General features: G+C 40.5%; 1 protein-coding gene across 1 annotated transcript in view; it reads left to right on the top strand.

The window, feature by feature from the left end:
* The window catches only part of DGKB (diacylglycerol kinase beta), a 317,020-nt gene that overhangs the window by 212,625 nt on the left and 82,118 nt on the right, over positions 1 to 22,277 (top strand). The window contains exons 22-23 of the mRNA XM_063123607.1: positions 12,084 to 12,174; positions 21,701 to 21,896. Coding sequence (XP_062979677.1) covers positions 12,084 to 12,174; positions 21,701 to 21,896 — 287 coding nt within the window. The remainder of the gene's footprint in view (positions 1 to 12,083; positions 12,175 to 21,700; positions 21,897 to 22,277) is intronic.

Here is a 22,277-nt window from a genome sequence, read left to right as displayed (position 1 = left end):
AAGGATGATAAAGAACTGTTAAGTCCAAACAAACTGTACATTGTGAAATGTAGAAGGGCTAAAGGAATTAGGGCTGTGCACGGACCCCCCGATCCTCTTTGCGCCCGATCCGCAAATTGCGGATCGGGCCCGCTCTGCCCCGCCTCGATCCGCCTAGGGTCCACTCTGCTCCGCTGCGGAGCTCCAGTTCCAAATCGGAACTCTGCAGTGGCGGGGAGTGGTGCCAGGTATGCCCCCCCTCCCTCCTCCCCCTTACCTGTGTCCGTCCTGGTCCATCCCAGCTTCACTAGAGCCCGTGGCTCAACCAGGAGCCACGGGCTCTAGTGAAGGTGGCGACAGGCCGCGACTTGCACCTCAAGCATGCTCTGCTCAAACGTAATCAGCATCACAGCTACGTATTAGTTGCCCTATAGCTTCTAGCTTGCAGGGCAAAGTACAATAAAACCACAAATAAAATCCAAAATCCACATAAAGACAGCAACAGCAAAATAAAATAATAAATTAGTAAATTAAAACCAACAATCAATCAAAATCAGCAGAGGCTTAAACAAACATTAGAAGAACTAAAATATCAAAGATAAAATGTCTTAAAAACATAGCATAGCAGCAAAAATAGAGAGGATTAAAAGGCTTGAGGGAATAAGTCTTCCTGTTTGAGTCCTCGGGCTCAGTTGAAGCAGCCACGGGACAGCGGACGGATGCAGGTAAGATCCCCCTCCCCCTTACCTGGCTCTGCCGCCGTCGCCGCACGGGTGGCGGTGGCAGGACCACGTAAACCCCCTCCCTCCTCTCTCTTACCTGCGTCCATCTGCGGACCCGCGGCTACTTCAACTGAGCCCAAGGACTCAAACAGGAAGACCAGGCCGCAGTTGCAGCCTAGTCTTCCTGTTTGAGTTCTCGGGCTCAGTTGAAGCAGCCACGGGACCGCGGACGGATGCAGGTAAGACCCCCTCCCCTTTACCTGGCTCTGCCGCCGTCGCCGCATGGGCGGCAGCAACAGCGGCAGGGCCAAGTAAACCCCCCTTACCTTTTTTGTGAAGCTCCGGATCGAGGCGAAGGATCCACCTTCACCTCGATCTGCAACGCTACGCTACACTGCTCCCCCGATCCTCTTCGCCTCTGCCTTAAGGGGAGGCAAAGCCCCCCGATCCGCTTCTGCTTCTCCGGTCCGAGGAGAAGCGGAGCACATCCCTAAAAGGAATTCCCTGTTGTTGGATGACCATCCTTTGTTAAGTTGCTTGTTTGCTAATGATTTGAAATGATCACACAATATTACTTCAATAGATAGCCAAGGATTTATCAAGAGGATGTTAATATGTGCTTTGATGGCTGCAGAATCTCTCTTTCCTTCCTGCTTTTAGAAGGTGACAGTCTTCAGACAGTGGTAAGGGGCAAATAGGCTACAAGATCATTTTTTAAAAAATAAAAAAATAAAGTATATTTCATTTTCTTTGAAGGTAAGGTAAACATCTAAAATTAATATACAAAATACATGTTATACCATCAACAGCATAACTTATATTATTTGAAATATGTGGTTTCTTTTTCCAATAACCAATATATGTTACCCAATATATGTTACCCAATTGCCCCAATCTCTCTCCTTTCTTATATCCATATATCATTAGGGTACAATCCTATGGTCCTGGGAGAATGTCAGGTGTTGTTTTTTTTATGTTCCCCTCCTAAGGCCATAGGTACTGCTATGACTTTGGGAGCAGACTCTGCAGCCATGGCTAGACCAGGCCTATATCCCAGGATCGTCCCGGGATCATCCCTGTGCATCCAAATGACACACAGGGGATCCCGGGAGCAGGCAGGGATGACCCCTCCATTTGCCTGGGATAATCCTTAGGTCTAGCTAAGGCCTGCGTTACAATTCCTCCACCTGCCCCCTCACAGCCACTCTGGAAAGACCACATTGGCTGCTTTCTAAGGACCTCATAAAGGTTGAAAAGAGAGGGTGAAAGTAGAGGCAAGGATCTAGAGAATCCTATGATTTCTCTGTTTTTCATCCCCACCCGCTGCCAGTAAGTGATCTAGACAGACTCAGAGGCCCATCTAGCCATTTGGGGGGGGGGTGGGTTCCGAGGAGAAATGGGGAAGCAAAATTGTACTCATCCTCCTTCAGCCCTGCCAACAGCACATAGGGTTTTTGGCAGCCTTCAGGCTTGGAGGTTTCCATCTAGTGGGCAGCAATCTCATAGAATTGTGCCTTTAGTTTGGACATTACAGCAAATCTATGTAAGTTAATTTGCCTAGACAGATGGAGAATCTCTCTTTTCCCCTGTTTTGGGGAAAGTGATACTTATCACTAAGGCCTTATCTACACCAAGCAGGATATTGCACTATGAAAGCAGTATATAAAAGGCAGGAGCCACACTATTTATTTATTTATTACATTTTTATACCGCCCAATAGCCGAAACTCTCTGGGCGGTTCACACTACTGCTTTATAGCGGAATTGAAGTGCTCTGACAACTGTTGGGGCCATTGACACATACCAAATACCGCTTTCATACCATTTTATTTCATAGTGCTAAATCCTGCTTGGTGTGGCTCCTGCCTTTTATATACCGCTGTCATAGTACAATATCGTGCTTGGTGTAGATTTGGCCTAAGAGTCAAATAGACTACAAGAATAATTTGGCATTTGGGGAAATAGCTGTGAGTTGGCTAGAGCTGACAACCTTGGTGTACTATTGCTATCTTTTGGTACTCAATACGATGGTTATTTATTTATAGCAATTTATTTGCCTCCACTAAGATCTGCTTGTATATTTGCAAATAAATCAATCGTTAGAAAGACAATGCAGATCTCCAGTACTCTTTCATCCAAAGGAAATTGGGTGGCTATTGGGTGGCTATTTGGGAGCAAGCCTTTTCAGTAGTATCCCCCAAAGGTGGCATCCTCTCCCCAGAGAAGTTTGCCTTATGCCTACTTTGCTCTCTTTCAGCACCAGGCAAAGACCCTTTTTTATTCCCTCAAGGCTTTTAATCCTCTCTATTTCTGCTGCTATGCTGTTTTTAAGACATTTTTGTTTAATGTTTGTTTAAGCCTCTGCTGATTTTGATTGATTGTTGCTTTTAATTTATTAATTTATTGTTTTATTTTGCTGTTGCTGTCTTTATGTGGATTTTGGATTTTATTTGTGGTTTTATTGTACTTTGCCCTGTAATCTAGAAACTATAGGGTAACTAATACATTTTAGAAATCAATAAATTAAATTAATGAACTGTAGCTGTGATGCTGATTACATTTGAGCAGAGCATGCTTGAGGTGCAAGCTTGTGACCCAAAGCTGTCTGATCTAGAATTATCAGTCCCAATCAGACCAGGCATCTCCAAAGAGTTGGAGTAATGATGCTGCCCGCAAGAGTGCTTCTAATCTTAAGATGATGTATTAGTTTACAACAATTGCATATAGAAATTGCATTTAAATTCAAATCCATACAGACAGTAAATTTTGTCCCTATCCAATCATACTCACCACTCACTATAATGGAAGTCCAAAACCCATTCAGTGAAGCTTTGCTCTGGAATTTGTAGGGTCCCAAGGTGCACACCTTTCTGAAGTCCTGGGAATTCCAACTGAGACTTTATGTATATTTTTCCAGTTACTGACTTACTCCACTGATGCCTTCTGTTATTGTCCCACCATTTAGACGTTGACCCACAAGTCAATAACAATCTTATTGCTGATGGTGCCCTGGGTGAATGGACCACAAGCTTGCTATTTCCACAGGATATTGTAATTGCTATTTCAAGTTGTTATTCCATAGGATGTTACTACTGCTGACTAACTACAGCTACTGACTCTGGACATTCTGTAATAGCTTCTTCACCCAACCATATGGCATGGGTTGTGGGATAGCCAGTACTCCATAGTTCACAGCCTTGCTGGAACCCATCAATACTCATACTCGGGAACTTATTCACCTATGATGTGATGCATAAAATGAATACATAAAATGTGATACACAGAATGGATACAAAAAACATTTTACATAAGTTGTGATGCACAAAATGTGATGCATAGCTCTAGAAGCTCATTTGAGAAGCTGTGCCTTCTTGTCACTCAAAATGAAATCAGACAGCAGGCGGGTTGGCTGTTGACCAGGATCCACGCCTGTGCTGCTGCCAAGCTTATTTAAGTGTAAGTCAATAAAGTTGCAGCTAATTTTCTATCCCAGGTAAGTCTCTGTGCTTAATTTGTTCCCTTCCTTTTGCCATCCAGACCCAACTAAGTGCTGTCTGTACAAATGGAATTCACTCACTTCCCCTGCTAGTACTAGCACTCTGCTACCTCCCCAACCTTTACCAGCAAAAAACGGGCAACTGGAAATGAAGGAGAGCATAAATTCAGGCACCTGTCTTACTCTAAGCTAAACACGATGCTTAAGAGCATGCTCAAGTGCATCATTTCAGCATTGGTTGGTGCCCATCTGTGGGCTCATCTACACCAAGCAGGATATTCCACTATGAAAGCAGTAGGGCTGTGTTCCACTTCACTTCGGTTCATAGAAGCGATAGCAGAGCGGCCTGATTCGCCTCCGCCAAAGGCGGAGACAGGTCAAGTCAGGGAAGCTGCAGATCAAGGCGAAGCGGTGGGGGATGGGGACTCACCTGGCGGCGGCGGCGCCACCGCAGTCCGTGCGGTGATGGTGACGGAGCCAGGTAAGGGGGCAGGGGGGAGGTGCTTACCTATGTCCATCGCAGGCTTCAATTGAGGCCCCGGCTTCAAGCCAGAAGAGGCTGCGGCCTCCTCTTCCGGCTTCAAGCCGGGGCCTCAATTGAAGCCTGCGATGGACACAGGTAAGGGGGTGGGGGGAGTTTAGCTTACCTGGCGACGGTGGTGGAGCCAGGTAAGGGGGGAGGGGGCTTACCTGCCTCCATCGCGGTCCATCGCTGGCTTCAACTGAGGGCCAATACTGCTTTATAGCAGCATTGAAGTGCACTGACAACTGTTGGGGCCCATTGACACATACCCATATACCACTTTCATATCACTATATCCTGCTTGGTGTAGCTCTTGCCTTTTATATACCGCTTTTATAGTGCTATATCCTGCTTGGTGTAGATGAGCCCTGTGACTCCTCTCTGCTTCTGACAACCTCCTTAGCAAAGACAAGGTAACTTTACAGAAAGGTAAGGGATTGTTTTTGCTAGTGATACAGAAATGTGCAAAAGTATGATGAATTGTAAAGACACCTCCCAGTGTTTTAAATATTGATCAATTTAGGGTCCTATAAATTAGGTGGCTGTGCAGTACGTGTGGGCATTGACTTTAAGGTCAGAAGGAAGAGTTCTTTGAAAATTGTGTCATACTTCCTCATTGGTCAATTCCTTTCTATTAATAATCCGTAATTCATTGTTATGCACACTTTTTCTTTTTTACTTTGTGCATACTGTGATGCGCAGTGCTCACGTGTTCATCTGGTGTATAATAAAACATTTATTATTTCCATATTTAGATGCAAGGCATTTTTTTCTGATAATATGCCATCTAATTGCTTAATCAGAAAGGTTATATAAAATAGTTTTAACAGTAGGGGGCTTTTTAATTAACATCATAATGCAAAGCTGCACCACAGCCTGTTTTAGTATTGATAACCAAACTGGCTTAATTTTACCCAAAGTCATTCTCCTCAATTTAACCTATAAGAAACTTTGATTGCAACTCTCGTTGCCCTTTAATGTCAGGTTAAAAGAGATAAAAGTATGCATGGAGATGTGCATGTTTGTTCAGGTGACAACAAAATTCCACTGCCTGTCTATAGCGAGGGAAGGGGAAATATATCATTGAGATGGGGTGTTATCATTTTGTAAACCACCCAGAGATCTTCAGCCATGGGGCAGTATATAAATGTAATAAATAAATAAATAAATAAAATCAAGTACCTGATGAGCAGTAATAGAACATAAGAAGCTGCTTTATACCAAGTTGTATATTTGGTCCAACTGACTCAGTATTGTCTTATGGGGTTTCAGACAGGAGTCTTTCCCAGGCCTACTGGAGATGCCAGGGATTTGAACCTAAGACCTTTTGCATTGCAAACATGTGCTCTACCATTGAGCTACAGCCCTTCAGATAGTAATGGCTGCTGGGCTGCATTCATCTTCATGATGGTGCTATATAAATAAATAAATAAATAAATAAATAAATAATAAATGCACTCTTGGGCAGGATCTACACTAGTGCTTTAAAATGGTTTATAACAGTAGTAACAACTGTTGGGGCCCAGGACACATTGCATATACAGTTCTCAAACCATTTTCAAAGTGTCATATCCTTCTTGGTGTAGATCTGGCCTACTCTTTGACTGGGTTCAGATGACACGACAGCCCACTGTAGGTTAATCAATCCTCGAGGGACCGTGGCACATGCTGTCTGCCATTATGAAAATGCAACCCTTAACTGGGGGTTCCCATGGCTTGTCGTGTCATGCAAACCTGGCCAGTGCGGTTGGAGGGTTAAATAACCTTTACATAACCCTAAAACAGACTGTGGATTATGTGAGTTCGTTGAATCCTCAAATAACCCTCCCTGGCCAGATTTGCATGAAACAGCAAGCCACAGCAACTCTCAGTTGGGATTCTATATTCATAACGGTGAACGGCATGCACCGATGCCCCTCAAAGATTAATTAACCCACAAGCTGCTGTCATGTTATCTGAACTGTCCCTTCATGTACAGTGTTATGTTGTAATGAATATCTAATGTGTACAATTGGGAATTTGGGGGATATTTTTCCAACTATATAGTTTAATAATTTTAATAATGGCCTCTTAGGATCAAAGCATTGTTATAGTTTAATTTTACATCACATTCTATTCATTGGTCATTGGAAGACGTTTGTGTTGGAAGATGTATGAATAAGCTTTTAATTGTATGTCTTTAACATTTATTAGTCATAAATGCAACAAATAGAAGAATACTGTAAAACAGAGCTATTAAAGCAAAATGGGCATCAACCATAGAAACCTAACAGTTATCACATATTAAAAAACTATGTTAACACAACATAGCAGCAAAGTTATACAAAAGATAATTTTACAGAGGTTACCAGGTCCGGGATCACTTAAGCGAAGTAGGATTTTAGTTGTCATATCAGCCTAGGATGGTTTAAGGTACTCTATGCCACCAAGGACACATGTGCTTCTATCAACAAAGATGGAACTACAAGCAACCCAAGCTATGAACTTGATACTTTGGGGGAGCTGAATACCACTCACCCAGATAGACGAACCACTCACTAACAGCACCTCCATCTTCTGTGGATTGAATTTCAGTTTATTGGCCCTCATCCAGCCGTTACCATGGGCAAACACACATTAAGCCACTGCCTCACCTGGATTTGATGAAAAAGAGAGATAGAGCTGCATGCCATCAATGCTGATGGTATTGCACTCTAAAACTCCAGATGACCTCATTCAGTGGTTTAATTTTGATATTAAGAAGCATCGGGGATAAGGTGGAACATTGTGGGACCCAAAAGCATAAATGAGCAGAAATTCCCTAGCATCCTCTTCTGGAAACAATTAGGTATGAACAGAAGAACTGCAAAACTTTACTGCCCACTTTTCACCTCAGACAGCCTCTCCGAAGAATACTATTTCAATGAAAGCAGGATAGAAGAGGTCTAGGAAATAATCAGCAGGGTTGCACTCCCCATGTCTCTGTCCTGGCATAGGTCGTTCCACAGAACTTCCCAAGCAGTTTCGGTGCCAAAACCCCAGTTCAAAAGGATCTAGAAAATCCATTTCATCCTGAGTGCGTTGCTCAGGAAAGGGACATTAGCCACAAGCCTATAGTTATTGAGATCTTCTGGGTCCAATGATGTTTTTTCAAAAGTGGGGGCACACTTACAATCCTTTTGAAAGCCATTTCAGATGAAATCCAAATAAAACATAACTTTCTGGATACATGGGACCCATTTCTGCTGTCTAGGCCAGGACTATATGACTGCTTATGTATGAAGGAAGAACCAGAGGGATGGAAAGAATTTCATCTGTGGCAGAAGTAACTTAGAATTTTATTGTTGTTATTGCACACAAGGGGTTGGGAAGGGAGTGTTCTGAGACAGGAAATTCCATTCAGTTGTCAAAAAATAGCAAAAGCTTTGAATAAAGTATTATAAATATGATGTAACGATCTGTTGGTGTTGTTTTTTAGGTGAGGATATATGCAATGTGTAACCTATAATGGATGTAATTCTCATAGTTCAATAGAAATAAACCTTTGAAAATATAACATTGCACAGTATGAAGCCGACTTAAAACAGAAAAATAACAGACCACTGCTAAGAGCTGAATGGGAATTGTAGAAGCAATGGCAATGTGAGCTGATTTAGTATATCTTTTGTTAGGCAACGAGAGCTACTTTGCAGAGAAGGCCCATTCTGCCATGCCCGGCAAAGCCTGGGCATGGGGAGGGATTTGTGCGCGGGGCAGGGAAGAGACGTGGCTATCCTGCATTGGCAGGATTTCGCGCCACTAGGGCTAGGAGGGGTTTTGGCCTTTTAAAAGTATGTGTCTCACCCCTCCAAGCCCTCTTGCTTCTGCGGCTCCCTCATTCACTCCCTCCCTGTAGACAGTGTGAACTACTGGTCGCCAATAGGGGGCCGAGTAGGAATTTTTTGCTCACATTTTGAATTGGACGTGAGTTGTTTCGCCTACTCCACACTGTAAGCCAGCGGGGGAGTATAACTAGGTCAATTTGGCTGCGAGTTAATTTGGTCACCTAATTCTAGGCAGGTAGGGAAGGGCATCCAGAGGGAATGTAATGGTGAGCTTCCAAGGCACTGTTACAGTGATAGGTGACTCCCGAGGGCTCCCAGTGTTGAGCCTTGTGGCCAGGCTGGGGGATAAGGACCACCTTTGAGGCCGACCTCTCTCACCCACCTTGAGCCTGAGGGCATGGGTTGGGGGTGACAAGAGAAGGTCTCCCTACCCCACATAGGGGATGGACAGCAGGGTGGCGAAACTGAGCGCCACCCGCTGGGCCTGGAAGCTCGCCCCTTTACTTAGTAAGGCCTGATGCAGGCCTGGCTGGATCCCCGGTGGGAACCCTTTGCAGATCTTGAATAAATGTGGCCCAGTTTAATTCCAGCACTTGTGTCATCTCTTATTTCTTGCGTCCGTCCCACAAATGACAAGCATTGGAAGGAGTAATATACTAACCCTGAAACCTATGTATGTTAATTACTTCTGAGGGACGAGTACATAAGCAACTTGGTGCTGCATTGCAGCTTGAATTTTTGCCTTAATTTAACAGAGAAGAACACAAATTATATACATTATTCTGCTGATGAACTGGTTTGGTACAAACTGAAAGTTCTGCTACCCCGCTTTAAAAGCCTTTACTTTGTAAATACGAAGTTATGCAAAAAGAAGAGAATAGTGGGTGAGATCTCAGAGTGAAATCTTCCACGTTAAAGCTTTTGTCCCTGGGTCTATGTCACATGCATCTGTCTGTGTGCTGAGATGTTCTCATATCTCTATGAGCCATGAAGACTTCATAGCCTAGGAGGGAAACAATCCGTTTATGTATTTTATAAAGATTAGGGGGGAAATGTCAAAGTGGAGATATTAGCAAGAAAATATGTCAACATTTGCTTACAGGTCAGAAGGAATTTCAGTGCTTTACCAGAAAACAGTAAAATAACTTCTTTATTCTATTGGCCACATTTATTTTTGAGCTATTTGAACAGTGTGCTTGTGTGGGTGTGGGTGGCTTTTAAATATATCTTTCAGAGTTTTCATAAGGTTGGTATTCACCATAGTATTCTATTACTGAGACACTGGCACCAGCAGAAGTAAATCTCCAGATACCTGAGGCTTTATGTTATAAATTATACAAAAGTAGGTAAATATTATTGAGGTGGAGGAATAAAAGCCTGGTGTTTTTTTTTAAAAAAAACTAATTACCAGTAATCATTGCTATATTAGCTTGTTCAGTGGCATAAAAATGGCAGGCTAGTGTGTTCAGTGCTGAAAGATGTCATCCAAGACATTGAAATAATGTGGAAGAGCGCTTTCCTTAATGAAGATATACTTCTTCATCTTAAGTTCTGATCTTCTGGGAAGTAAATTAGGCCATTCCTGAAGATGACTGAACATTCCTTATAATTATGAATTGCACACAGTTTCCATTGATTTGAAGCTTTCCAGGAATTCCTGGAAACATCCTATGTTCAACAACATAATGCTTTGGTTGAGCACAGCAGGCTAAAAAGTTAATTCCTTAACCAGATAGGAACAAGATTTGGGTCAGTTATTCAAGGACCACAAGGTGGGGGAAGAGGGCTCATTTTGCACTATTAGAGTAAGTTTGTTAGAATATTGCACCAGGTTACAAATGTAGTTCATTGCATGCTTTCACATGGCTGCAATGTGCACCCATTGAAATAGTAGCATATGAAATCTCCCTAACTCTACATATTCATGTTGAAAGCAGTTCGAAGTGCATCCAGAGCATTTTGTCAGCAGTAGCCTGTGATAAATACCATTAGATTCACTACCATGGACAGAGGTGATGCAGCACAGTTATGCATGCACCACAGACCACACGTGAACTGGCATTTACAGAGCTGTTTTTTATTCCATAACTTTCCCAGCAACCCCCAAACTGCATTTTAAAGTTAAGCAGAAAGTTAAAATAATTAATCACTGCTTTATTTATGTGATGTTGCACTGCTGATGTATTGAAACTAGTTCTGGGCCAAACATTTCGACCATTCCATTTTTGGCCTTTCACTGGGGGTGGGGGTGGGGGTGGGGAAATGAAAACTCAGGCGAGAGAGGCTGGGAGGTGAGAATTTCGGAGAATTTTCTCCTTGTGGAGGGGACAGGGTTTCCACATACCTTTTTGAATGTAGGCAGCTGTTGAGGGGTCTTCTTTCTTTTTTTCCTTTTTTTTTTCAAAACACCACTGGCATTTTCAGGAGCCCAGGAATGCTTATTAGATGCTTTTGGGAGAGAGTGAGGTCACATGGTCTCCAATAGCATGCACTTAGTACTGCTGGACTCCTCCAAATAATAACTTAAATTTGAGGGGGAGTTGTTTTGTTTGTTTTTGGAAAAGCCCCCTCAGCAACCATCTACACTTAAACAAATGTATGTAGAACACCTAGTCCTCTCCCCATAGAGAAAATTCTCTGAAAATTCTCCCCCTCCCTGCAAAAGAAGCAGAAAAAGCAATGCTTCTTTCACAGGGAGAAAGTTTTCGAAAATAGGGAGCATTATTTGGCCCAGCACTATTTGAAACACATGTGATTTTAGATGGATTTGTTGATATAATTGTTTTGAACTCTGACTTTCTAGATGTTGGTAGTTTTAATGTGTTAACATATTTTGTATAGAGTGTTAAATGTACTGTTGGTATTGGTCAATGACCGTAATAAAATATATTCATTCATAAAATACCTATTAGAATTAAAATATGGATAAAAAGTTGCAATAAAGTTTTTCTCTAAATTGCAACTTTTCAGTCTATTTTCCATCCAGTTTTATGGGGGGAATCTAATTTGTGAACTTTTCGGCTCCCTTCTTTAGTATCAGTTAGTGGATTTCCTTTTCTTGTCAATATAGCTGCCTTGCAGCCACTTGCTTGAAAATTTGGAATACATATAATGTTTGTTTTCGTACCAGTCATAATGAACAATAAGCCATTCCACTAGCTTTGGGAAATTTGTCTTTTTCCACCTTACTTTATTCTGATAGCATACCCTGGGCCAGGGTTTTGGGCAGTATCAGAAATCAAATTTGCAAGTACAATGCATGAAATGGCACATAGTGAGCTTTCAAAACATGTATCTGGTGAAGTGGCAATTGCCCCCCAAAATCCCTAAGAGTTACCAAATTTATCTCTGTTACAAAACTTTCCTGCTATAGCTGTAGGGGATATTATATCTCTTGACAGCTACATTTAAGTTCCTGAAAATTATGAGCTCATCTATTTCAAACTGGATGTCAGATGTGATCGTCTCTTATGATGAAAGTCAGGATGCTAACTTTTTTTTAAAAAATGTTCAGATATTGATGTTTCATTTCTTTTTCTCTTTTTTGTCTTCATGTTTCAGAATGAAGAATAAATTTTGGTATTTCGAATTTGGTACTTCTGAAACTTTCTCAGCTACCTGCAAGAAGCTGCATGAATCTCTAGAAATAGAAGTAAGAAACTAATTGTGTGCTATTCTAGCAAATGTAAGGCTATATATTAAGCCAATTATATGTGAGATACCCCTTCAAAGGTGCATAGGAAAGTGTGGGAGAGGCACCGATTTCAAGGGATTCAGTTAGGCAGTGACATGCATTGAGTTTTGAAATCCACCCCAAAGATGTAATCTTTATTGTACCTTTTTGTTGTAGCCTTGAACACTGGAACAAGATTCAGTTTAGTGATTAGCCAAGCCTTGCTATATAGTAGAAAATGTCAAGAGGTTACCCTTATTTATTTTTATTTTATTTAATATCCTGTCTTTCCAGCCACTTCTGAAAGCAAGTAGCAGCCACAAAATGCAATATAAAATCACAATTAAATCATTAAATACATTCTAAAACAACTCAAAGAGCAAAAAATCAAACATAACCCCGTAGCATTGGAAACAAACAAGGAAGTTACCATCTCTAGAACACAGGGGAGGGAGGAATGTTTGAATTGTAGAGAAATGCTTTGGAGTGTAAATTTTGAAAAACGTTCTTCTAAATTTTTAGTATTACAACCTTTAAGACCTAGTTCACAAAACTACTTGTCTTCCTGAAATAAAGGTTAAAGGATGCATTTTGGAGAAAGAATTCCTTTTCATTAAGTGACTTTTGTCTCTGCACAGAGCACTAGATTGTCACTGAGCATACAAGGTAGCTGGAAAAACGATTAAAAGAGAGATAAGCACAAACCAGCATTCAAAGAGTTGGATTCATGGAAGCTTTCTCAAGTGACCTGTAGAGAGAATCACATCTCTAATCAGAAATATGGCAACTTATTATAAGATATAATAAATGGATTTATGGATGAAGCGAAGATTGTTTCCACACAATGAACAGAACTTCCAATACGATTTGGCCCTTAGCTAGACCTAAGGTTTATCCCGGGATCATCCCTGGGTCATCCCTGTTCATGTAAATGACACACAGGGGATCCCGGGAGCAGGCAGGGACGACCCTGGGATGATCCCGGGATAAACCTTAGGTCTAGCTAAGGCCCTAGTGGCTGTTCAGGATTGGGCCCATGAATTGTGATGAATCCCACAAAGGTCTGAGCACAAGTGGACTGCAAGCAAGTGAAGCTAACACAACTGCCTTATTAAGTAAATGTTGGATTGAGTGCTAGAAAAAGCCTCATAGGACTGCTTCTGCATTCTCTGAAGTGGCTGGAAGGTATAATTTCTTTCCATAATCTAACAATTTAAAAACTCACAAATATCTAAATTTGTAAAGTTTTCCTATACATTCTAATCGAGGAAGGGCAATCTATATGTTTAGAAACAGATCTTTGCACATCTGGAGAGGGATGGATGAGAAATTTGTTCGGTTTGCATTTAATGCGAACTTCCCAAAGTTGCATTTCCTAAACATAAACCAGAAGAGGAACGCATTAAGACATCGAAATCTCTACTCTTCCAAAATTTGTGATGCATTTTTTTTTAAAAAAAGTGTACATGGGGGGGGGGAAATGCTCATAAAAATGCACACATTTGTAGTGTGTACAAAAGAAGGTCTATTTTGAAAAATGAAGTTTAAAATGATTTATTCAGTGGAAAAGGCACTTGAAATTAAATTTAAAAACTACACACAAAAGGTGTACATTGTAAAGCTGCATTCAAAAATGCATATATTTTTGAAGATATTTATTTATTTACATATGAAAACATGAATACATATGAAAATACCTATATATTTTCATGTAGACCAGAAAAAAATGCAATCCTATGCAAAAATAAGATGGAACTAAGTTAACTTTGGAAAAATGAGAAGCTGGCTGGTTACAGAATGTCTTGCTCCCTCTTTTTAGTGGGGAGGGGTGGGGAGAGGTCAGGAAATTCTCACATGCAGCAGTGGTTGTGCAGCAGAAATCTCTAATGGGGACATTTTACTCAATTCTTGTCAGAAGCACAAAAGAGCAAGTTAGAAAACAGATAAGGGGGAAAGAAAGAATATGAGATGACTATCTTAGTGGGATTTAAAGTTGTGCATTGCCTCTGGTGTCTCTAGGAATAGAGGCATTGGATAAATACTAAAGGTAATTATGCCTACTAATCTAGTTTTGCAGTTTCTGTTGCTGGAATATTCATCCTTTTCCCCTCACACTTTAGTATTCTGGTAGTGATAGAAAAGGGGGGGGGGGGGTAAACTGTTAGTAAGTTATTAAGCCAAATATATGAGAGGCATCCCTTGCAAATTTACATTACAAAAGTTTTTCACTAAAAATAATTCGCAAGCCTGAATGTTTATGTATAAAAGGCCTTCTCAGAAAGCAGCACAAGTTCAGACCTGCTTTTAAAGGAACTGGTGTAAACGTGCTGCACAATCATTTAAAAGACTTATTAGTTCTTAGCTTCTGAAGCTCCATTGTTAAAATCAGATAAACTGGTTGGAGTACTGGCTATGAGTAACTACAAATAAATAACAAGATGAGATTTCATACATTAGGGACACTAACTCATATAATCTTGAATATAATGCATATCATCTTGAAACAAGAAATGTCAGGAAATGACAGATTCATGGATAATGAAAAACAAGGGCTGGTTCCAGATGGATGGCTCCTATTCTGCACCTATTCTGTCTTTTCCTCTTTTTGTTTTGTTTCCTTTTTTTGTGTTTTGTTTTGTTTTTGAGGGTGAGAAAGATGGAGAGTCAGCAGAAGCAGTGGCGAAGCATGAGAGGGTTACAAATAGAAGATGTTATCATCTGGACTTCCCCTAAAATCCCATGATGAGGCAGGGAAATGTCATGATAAATTATTATTATTATTATTATTATTATTATTATTATTATTATTATTATTATTTCTTATCCACCTCTCCCGCCGGATCGAGGCGGGGAACAACATTGAATAGAAAAATATAAAGTACATAAAACTGATTCAAAACATAAAACCAATACATTATTAAAATATCAAAATCTTTTAAGACATTTTAAAATTCAAGGTTGTCCTGCCGGAAGAGATCCATCTTTATAGCTTTTTTAGATTCAGAAAGACTATTAAGCTGGCGGATCTCTCCCAGCAGGCCATTCCACAGCCTGGGAGCGGCAGAAGAGAAGGTCCTCTGGGTAATGGTTGTCAGCTTAGTTTTGGCTGACTGGAGTAAATTCTTCCCAGAGGACCTGAGTGTGCGGGAAGGATTGTATGGGGGAGAAGGTGAACCCACAGGTAACTTGGACCCAAACCATGTAGGGCTTTAAAGGTAATGACCAACACTTTATACTTCGTCCAGAAACTAATTGGCAGCCAGTGAAGTGATTTTAAAGTGATTTTAAAAGCCTCGTAATATAGGAAAGCCGATTTATATTAAGCCAGATCATTAGTCCATCTAGCCCAGTATTGCTGATACTGACTGGCATCAGCTTTCCAGGGTTTCATGCAAGATCCTTACTTCCTGCATGCAATGAATGTGCTCTACCACTGAGCTATGCCCCCCTCCCTCAACAGGAACCATGGGACAAAAAGATTTCCCATTTATCAATAAATGTGTTGATTACATAAATTACGTGTCATTTATCTCTGTGGTTATTATACTACCGTATTTCTTCGATTCTAAGACGCCATCGATTCTAAGACGCAGTCCATTTTTAGAGCTCTTTATTTAGGGAAAAAAGTGCGTCTTAGAATCGAAGAAATACGGTATAAAAAAGATGTCTGAAATGGGGAAATGATAAGAAGTTTATAAAGCCTGGTGTGGAGAAAGATTCAAAACAAACCAAACATATTTCTTCACACAATGAAATTATTAATTTACGGAATTCACTGACACAAGGTATGGTGATAGCTCCTGGCTTAGAAGATGAGATGAATTCTTGGAGATAAGGGTGTTTATTGATTTTAAATGGCTTTTAGGCCGCCTTTAAGGGTGGTGGTGAACCTTCAAGGTGGTGTTCAAAATGAAAACAATGCAAAACAAATACAATAACATTTCAGTAAATAAACATTGAATACAAATCCTATAATCAACAGCAATTAACGATGATAGCTAAATGGAATACCCATGTTCAGACCTCCAGTTCTTGGAGCCAGGTGGGAAGTAATTGCAGAGAAGGTCAGTTGCCTACAAGTATGGCATGGAGGCTTCCCAGAATCCTCTGGATGGCCACTGTGTGAAACAAGATTCTGGACTGTCTTTAGTCTGATCTAGCAGGCCTTTCTTATGATAATATATAAGCACATACTGCCTGTCAGTTGTTTTAAATGTATATGTTTTAAATTTTGTAACACCGCCTTGAGGCCCAGCATTGGACAAAAGGTGGGATCTAGATAAATATTATAATAATAATAATAATAATAATAATAATAATAATAATAATTTTTCACTTTGTTCACTCTTTGTTTGTAGGAAAGAAATTCTCCCTCCCTCCTTCTCTCCCTCGCTCTTTTTCTTATTCTGTGTGCGTGTGTGTGTGTGTGAGAGAGAGAGAGAGAGAGAGATTGTCATGTTTACACCACTTTTAGATGTACTAGCAGTGAAATAATACCATCATTTTATGTGAAAAACAAAAGTGTATGTTTTGTTATTTCAACTATGTTAGACCCATACTGAAAATTCCTCAGTGTCTGAACAAAAGAATTTCTCCTGTACTAATTCTAAAAGTAACTCATCACAGCGGGATTCTGAGGCCTAGTGAAATAATTGTCTTAGTGTACTGCCTGCTGTGTTCGATATTGAGTGAAAACGCTCCCTGCACTATCTTATATCACAATTCTCCCTTTATTTAAATAATTTTATTCGGTTTCGGAGGGGGGGGCACAAGACCTTTATAAATTAACAGCAGGGAAATACCAAAGGTGTCAGATTGCATATTTATCATCTTTTTCGTGTAATACTTAAATATGTATTAAGAAGTGACTGACATAAATTAGGCAGATTTCAGAAGCCACAGGCTGTGGCTTGTAGAGGACCCCCTTCTGCTTGACATTTCATCCTTGTCAAAGATCAAATTATTTTAATTTAGGCTGCAAATTATAAGGAATGAAGACTTCTTTGTGGGAATTCCCTGTGGTAATCTGACTTTTGTTGTTACTGCTGCTTGTCAGTGTGCAAAAGATATAATATGCATGCAAATAAGGTTAAAAAATATGTACTATCTAATTATCCAGCCAGTACATTCCACTTGAAGACAGTGGGAGGCCTGACACACAGTATGTGTTTGATTCATTGAGGCCTGCAGGGTATTTACACAAGATTACTTTTAATTATGAAATTAATATCTGTTTATCAAGAATGTATAGCAGTAAGTGAGTATACACATGAGCAGAATTTTTGAGTAAAAAGAAATCACCTTAATGTTTAACACATATATCAGATGTAAAAAAATAATAATAACAAAAGTTTGATTCCCGTACAAAATTAAAGACACTTCTCTCCCCTCACCGAAAGAAACCCAATACAAATTTGCATGTTTGTTATCATCCCAGCTGCCAAGTGATTTCAAAATGTGTTGCCGCAGCTTTTAGGCTCCGTTCCATGAATATTATAAGCAGATTTAAACTTTGATTCTTGAAAGCTAATCTGAAATGGAAGCTAAATGCTTGTCTTTTCTCCCAGAATGAAAGGTAATATATAGGAAAGGGTAGGGAGGGCAGGTACTGTACAGAACACAGGAATGTCCATGATCACACAGCTTATAATCTAGAACAGACAGCCAAAACAAGAATGAGGAAAAGGCAGTGCATTTATACCCAAGTCTTGGGAGCTGATTAGGAAAGAGCCAGATAGGTTATAGTGGGGTCACAGTGGTACAGAAAAGGTTTGGTAAGTGGGTTTTGAAGAGGAAATTGAAGAAGGAGACAAAGGAGGCCAGTTTGGAAGTAAACTTGAGATATTTGGGATAACGTGGAACAATATGAGGACAGTAGAGGAGTTGATTCATTCATTGCCACTACCCACTGGGCATACTGTTTTCACTTCTGAGCCTACCGGATGTCTATGCATTAACATATTGACAGGGACTGAATCCAGTGCAACTTCTAGTTAACGTAGGCTCAAACCAGTCATGAATGAGCCCTCATAAAATACAGGAAACAACTGTATTTAGGCCCTGTACCAATGGCCATAGTTAGATGGGGCGAAATCCTGTGGCGATCCACACGGTCGTCCCTGTGCGTCCACATGAGGCACGGTGATCCCGGGATCAGGGAGGGATGATCGCTCCCTTGCCCTGGGATCTCGCCCTACATTTTAGGCCCGGTTTTTCCACAGTCTTGGGCTGGCTGGGTGCTGCGGTTTGTCCCAGCTCCTCGCGGTTTCTCACGAGGAGCCGGGACCCGCGCATGGGGCACAGAGCTCCTCAAGAGCACTGAGCCCATTTGCGCATGAGCACTTGTGCGCTGCTGCCTCTTTTAAAAAAATGGCAGGCGTGATGCCTCTCCCTCTGAGGTCATTGTGCGCCACGTGTGAACAGAGGGAGGATCTCGCGATAAAAACATCGCGAGGTCTTCACCCCTCCATTGCGCAATAACAGGTAGATCTAGCTAAGGCCCATGTTATGCCAACACATGGAGGACATGTGAGCCTGGAGGTAAGCCAGACATGTCTGGTAGATGGGGGTCCCTTTTCTTCATTGCCAGAACTTGTATGGGAGTAGGTTAATACTAGCAAGGCAATGACAGAAAATAGTCACAGAAGCTTTTACTGCGTTTTCAAGGATAATTTATGCATTTATTTTATTTCTGAACTATCTTGGTCACCTTCTGAAGTGTCATACAAAATAAATTAATGAAAACAGAAACAATAAAACTAATAAAGCATCATTAAATAAGACAACTTGAATAAAAATGAACATGTTCATAAACCAGAGTGGTAAATAAGATTCAGCTACTCCAGAATTGAAACGTTAAAACAATGAAGAGTTAAACAACTTGCGGTGCAATCCTATGGATGTTTAGACAGAAAACAGTCCTGCAACTCCCAGCATTCCCCAGCAAGCCATGGTGGCTAGGGAATGCTGGGAGTTGTGGGACTTTTTCTGCCTAAACATGCACAGGATTGCACCCTTAAAAGCCAAGATTGAAACAGAATTACCATCTCACTAGCAGCAAGATAAAAATACATAATTCAATAATCTGTGTAAGCCCTTTATTTAGGTTGTTTTACAATTGGATCCAAACAACCAATGTATAAGTACACATAGGTAATCATGTATTAACTCACATATAGATAGTTGCCACTAGCTGTATTATTTATACAAGTGAATCCTAAGGACTTTGGAAAGATTACTGTATGGGCCTGATCGTTTTTTTCTTTCCGTATTGCTGAGTGACATCCAGGTTACAATAGCCAGTGCCATGTTATATCTTCAATAAGCTAGTCATCTTCATAACCGTATAGCACCATATAGCATTCATATTACACTTGCAAAAATGGATAGTTTTCAACTCATTTTGATTATTTCTACTTTATTAGGTTAGAACTTGGGCTATGGTCTGGACATGTTTATTTACCAAAATTGCCCATTTGTTGCTTCACTTCAGCAATTATAATTGTTACTATGATAGTACAAATACTAACGTTAGTCCTGTTTATACATTTGCCATGTCAGGCTGTATTTGTGAAGGATAGAAATCTGACGAGCAAGGCATGGAGGAAAGGGTATTGTTAAGAAGAAGGTTAATACACTGTTATCCTGTTCTCCCTCCACCTCCCAATTCCTTTGCTTTGCTTGCTACTCGATGCTCAAAAGCTCTCTTTCTCACCTTGGCATATGCAGCAATCCATTCTCCCCCTACCCCTGCCCAGTCTGTTCACACCTTGAGCAAGAGTATCATAGAATCATAGAATAGCAGAGTTGGAAGGGGCCTACAAGGCCATCAAGTGCAACCCCCTGCTCAATGCAGGAATCCACCCTAAAGCATCCCTGACAGATGCTTGTCCAGCTGCCTCTTGAATGCCTCTAGTGTGGGAGAGCCCACAACCTCCCTAGGTAACTGATTCCATTATCATACTGCTCTAACAGTCAGGAAGTTTTTCTTGATGTCCAGCTGGAATCTGGCTTCCTTGAGCCCGTTATTCCGTGTCCTGCACTCTGGGAGGATCAAGAAGAGATCCTGGCCCTCCTCTGTGTGACAACCTTTTAAGTATTTGAAGAGTGCTATCATGTAGCTCTGCACATGGCCTTCTGTTGTTGGATGTGTGAACCGCCCAGAGAGCTTTGGCTATTGGGCGGTATAAAAATGTAATAAATAAAGTGAGTCATGGAGGCCCATGGGCACAGCTAGGTGACACCACTATTTTCATCTGCTTGCAACTCCTTATTCATCAGCCACCTCTCACTTGCTGATTTGAACTTCCAATCTTCTGTATATGCAGCTGTTACGCACTGCCCTCCACATGTAGAGAGCTGAATCATAACAATTATTTAATCATTGATTATAATAATTAAAAAAATGCAAGACAAATTTGGAGGTATGTGTCCGTTATAAAGATGCTTCCATGCAGTATTGTCATAATTCATTTGGATTACTAGTTGAATATGGGAAGCATATTCCCATCAGTTAAGATATTGGAACAAGAAATGTTTTATGTAAAAGCAACATAACAGTACTCTGCTAATAAGATGGGGAAAGTATACAGTGCCACAGTATTCAATGCAGAGTCTACAAATTCCCTCAAGCTTGAAAGGAATGATTTCTAGACATAAAAAGGAAGGTATTCTATATCCAATAAGGCGATTTTTATGCGAGATATTTAAATTTTTCACCATTTGCATGTGTAATAAAAATTAAAGATCTAGATTCAGCAAGTGGCTGATCGTAACACACTGGCATGGGCTATGCCATTATGTAAGTGCTTCTGGTTGTAGTTCGGGCTGATTTTAGCCATACCAGTGCAAATCTCCCACAAGGTGGGGGTTTATGCATGGCTAAAATTGGCCCAAATCAAAAATGGAGCTTCTCACTCAAAAAGCTTGTTGCATGGAGTTCAAGCTACAAAGTTGCTTATATAGATACAACCAAATTCAAACATTTTCGATTTAGTGTGTATATATGTACGTGTATTATTTAATTAGAACGTTAGACATTGCTTGTCCAAAAGCTCAAAGCAGAGTACAGACGACAGGAATTACAAAGCCTTTTAGTGCTATTAGTAAATGAATCCTTAGGACCTCTGACACAGAAAGCTAGAGTACCAATTAATGCTGATTGTGAAGATAGCTTGAGCACTCTCAATATTTGTCCTCTAAGCTCTATGATGTGCCTACAGAACTGGTCACTACATAGACATTAGTATTTGACAGTTATCTATCTTACTATCATGTCGTTCTGTTTTCAATTATACAAATGCCCTGCAGTTCAGAGTTGGGAACAGAATCCTGGGCATGGCCTCTGAGCTACTCCTATTGTGTCATACACTCAAATATTTAAAAAATGAGCATGTGTAACTCTACATACATCACAGTGTAACTCCGAAGGAAACTTAATTCTGACATCCTTTCAGTAGCTCATTGATTTCTTCCCTTGTATCTTTCTTCTCTATTTGCTGACAAGTGTGATGGAATTCAGATAGACTTGAACAATATCTCCCTGGAAGGGATTGCCATTTTGAACATTCCAAGCATGCATGGAGGATCAAATCTTTGGGGTGAGACCAAGAAAAGGCGAAGCCATCGTCGATTTGAAAAGAACAGATCAGACAAAAGACCCCCTGTTACAGATGCTAAGGAATTGAAGTTTGCATGCCAAGGTGAGTGTCCAAGTGGAAATGAATAGTTGGTTCTAGGTTCAAACTTCCAGATTGTATGTGTGCCTTATAAATAGCAGATGACTGTTTAATGTATTTAACGTCTCTGGCTGCAATCCCTAAAGGTGGGGATTTACAGAAGAGTTCTAACTAGGTCAGGTGAAAAGTTTAAGTCTATCAGCTATCTAAACAGCAGGCTTCCTGTCTGGACTCAGATTTTGTGATTTCTTGACAGCTTCAGAAAAGGATTTCTATTTCCAAATTAATGTCTTTTCCTAGCCTATATAAAAATCTATTTATTTTAATAGACATGTGTATATCCTTGGTTTGGTGCATTTTACAAAATGACAAGGCTTGTTAATCTCTGTTCAGTTATTTATTTAT

Source organism: Elgaria multicarinata, chromosome 1 (assembly GCF_023053635.1).
Source record: "Elgaria multicarinata webbii isolate HBS135686 ecotype San Diego chromosome 1, rElgMul1.1.pri, whole genome shotgun sequence".
Lineage (NCBI taxonomy): Eukaryota > Metazoa > Chordata > Lepidosauria > Squamata > Anguidae > Elgaria > Elgaria multicarinata.
This window is presented reverse-complemented; position numbering and strand designations above follow the sequence as displayed.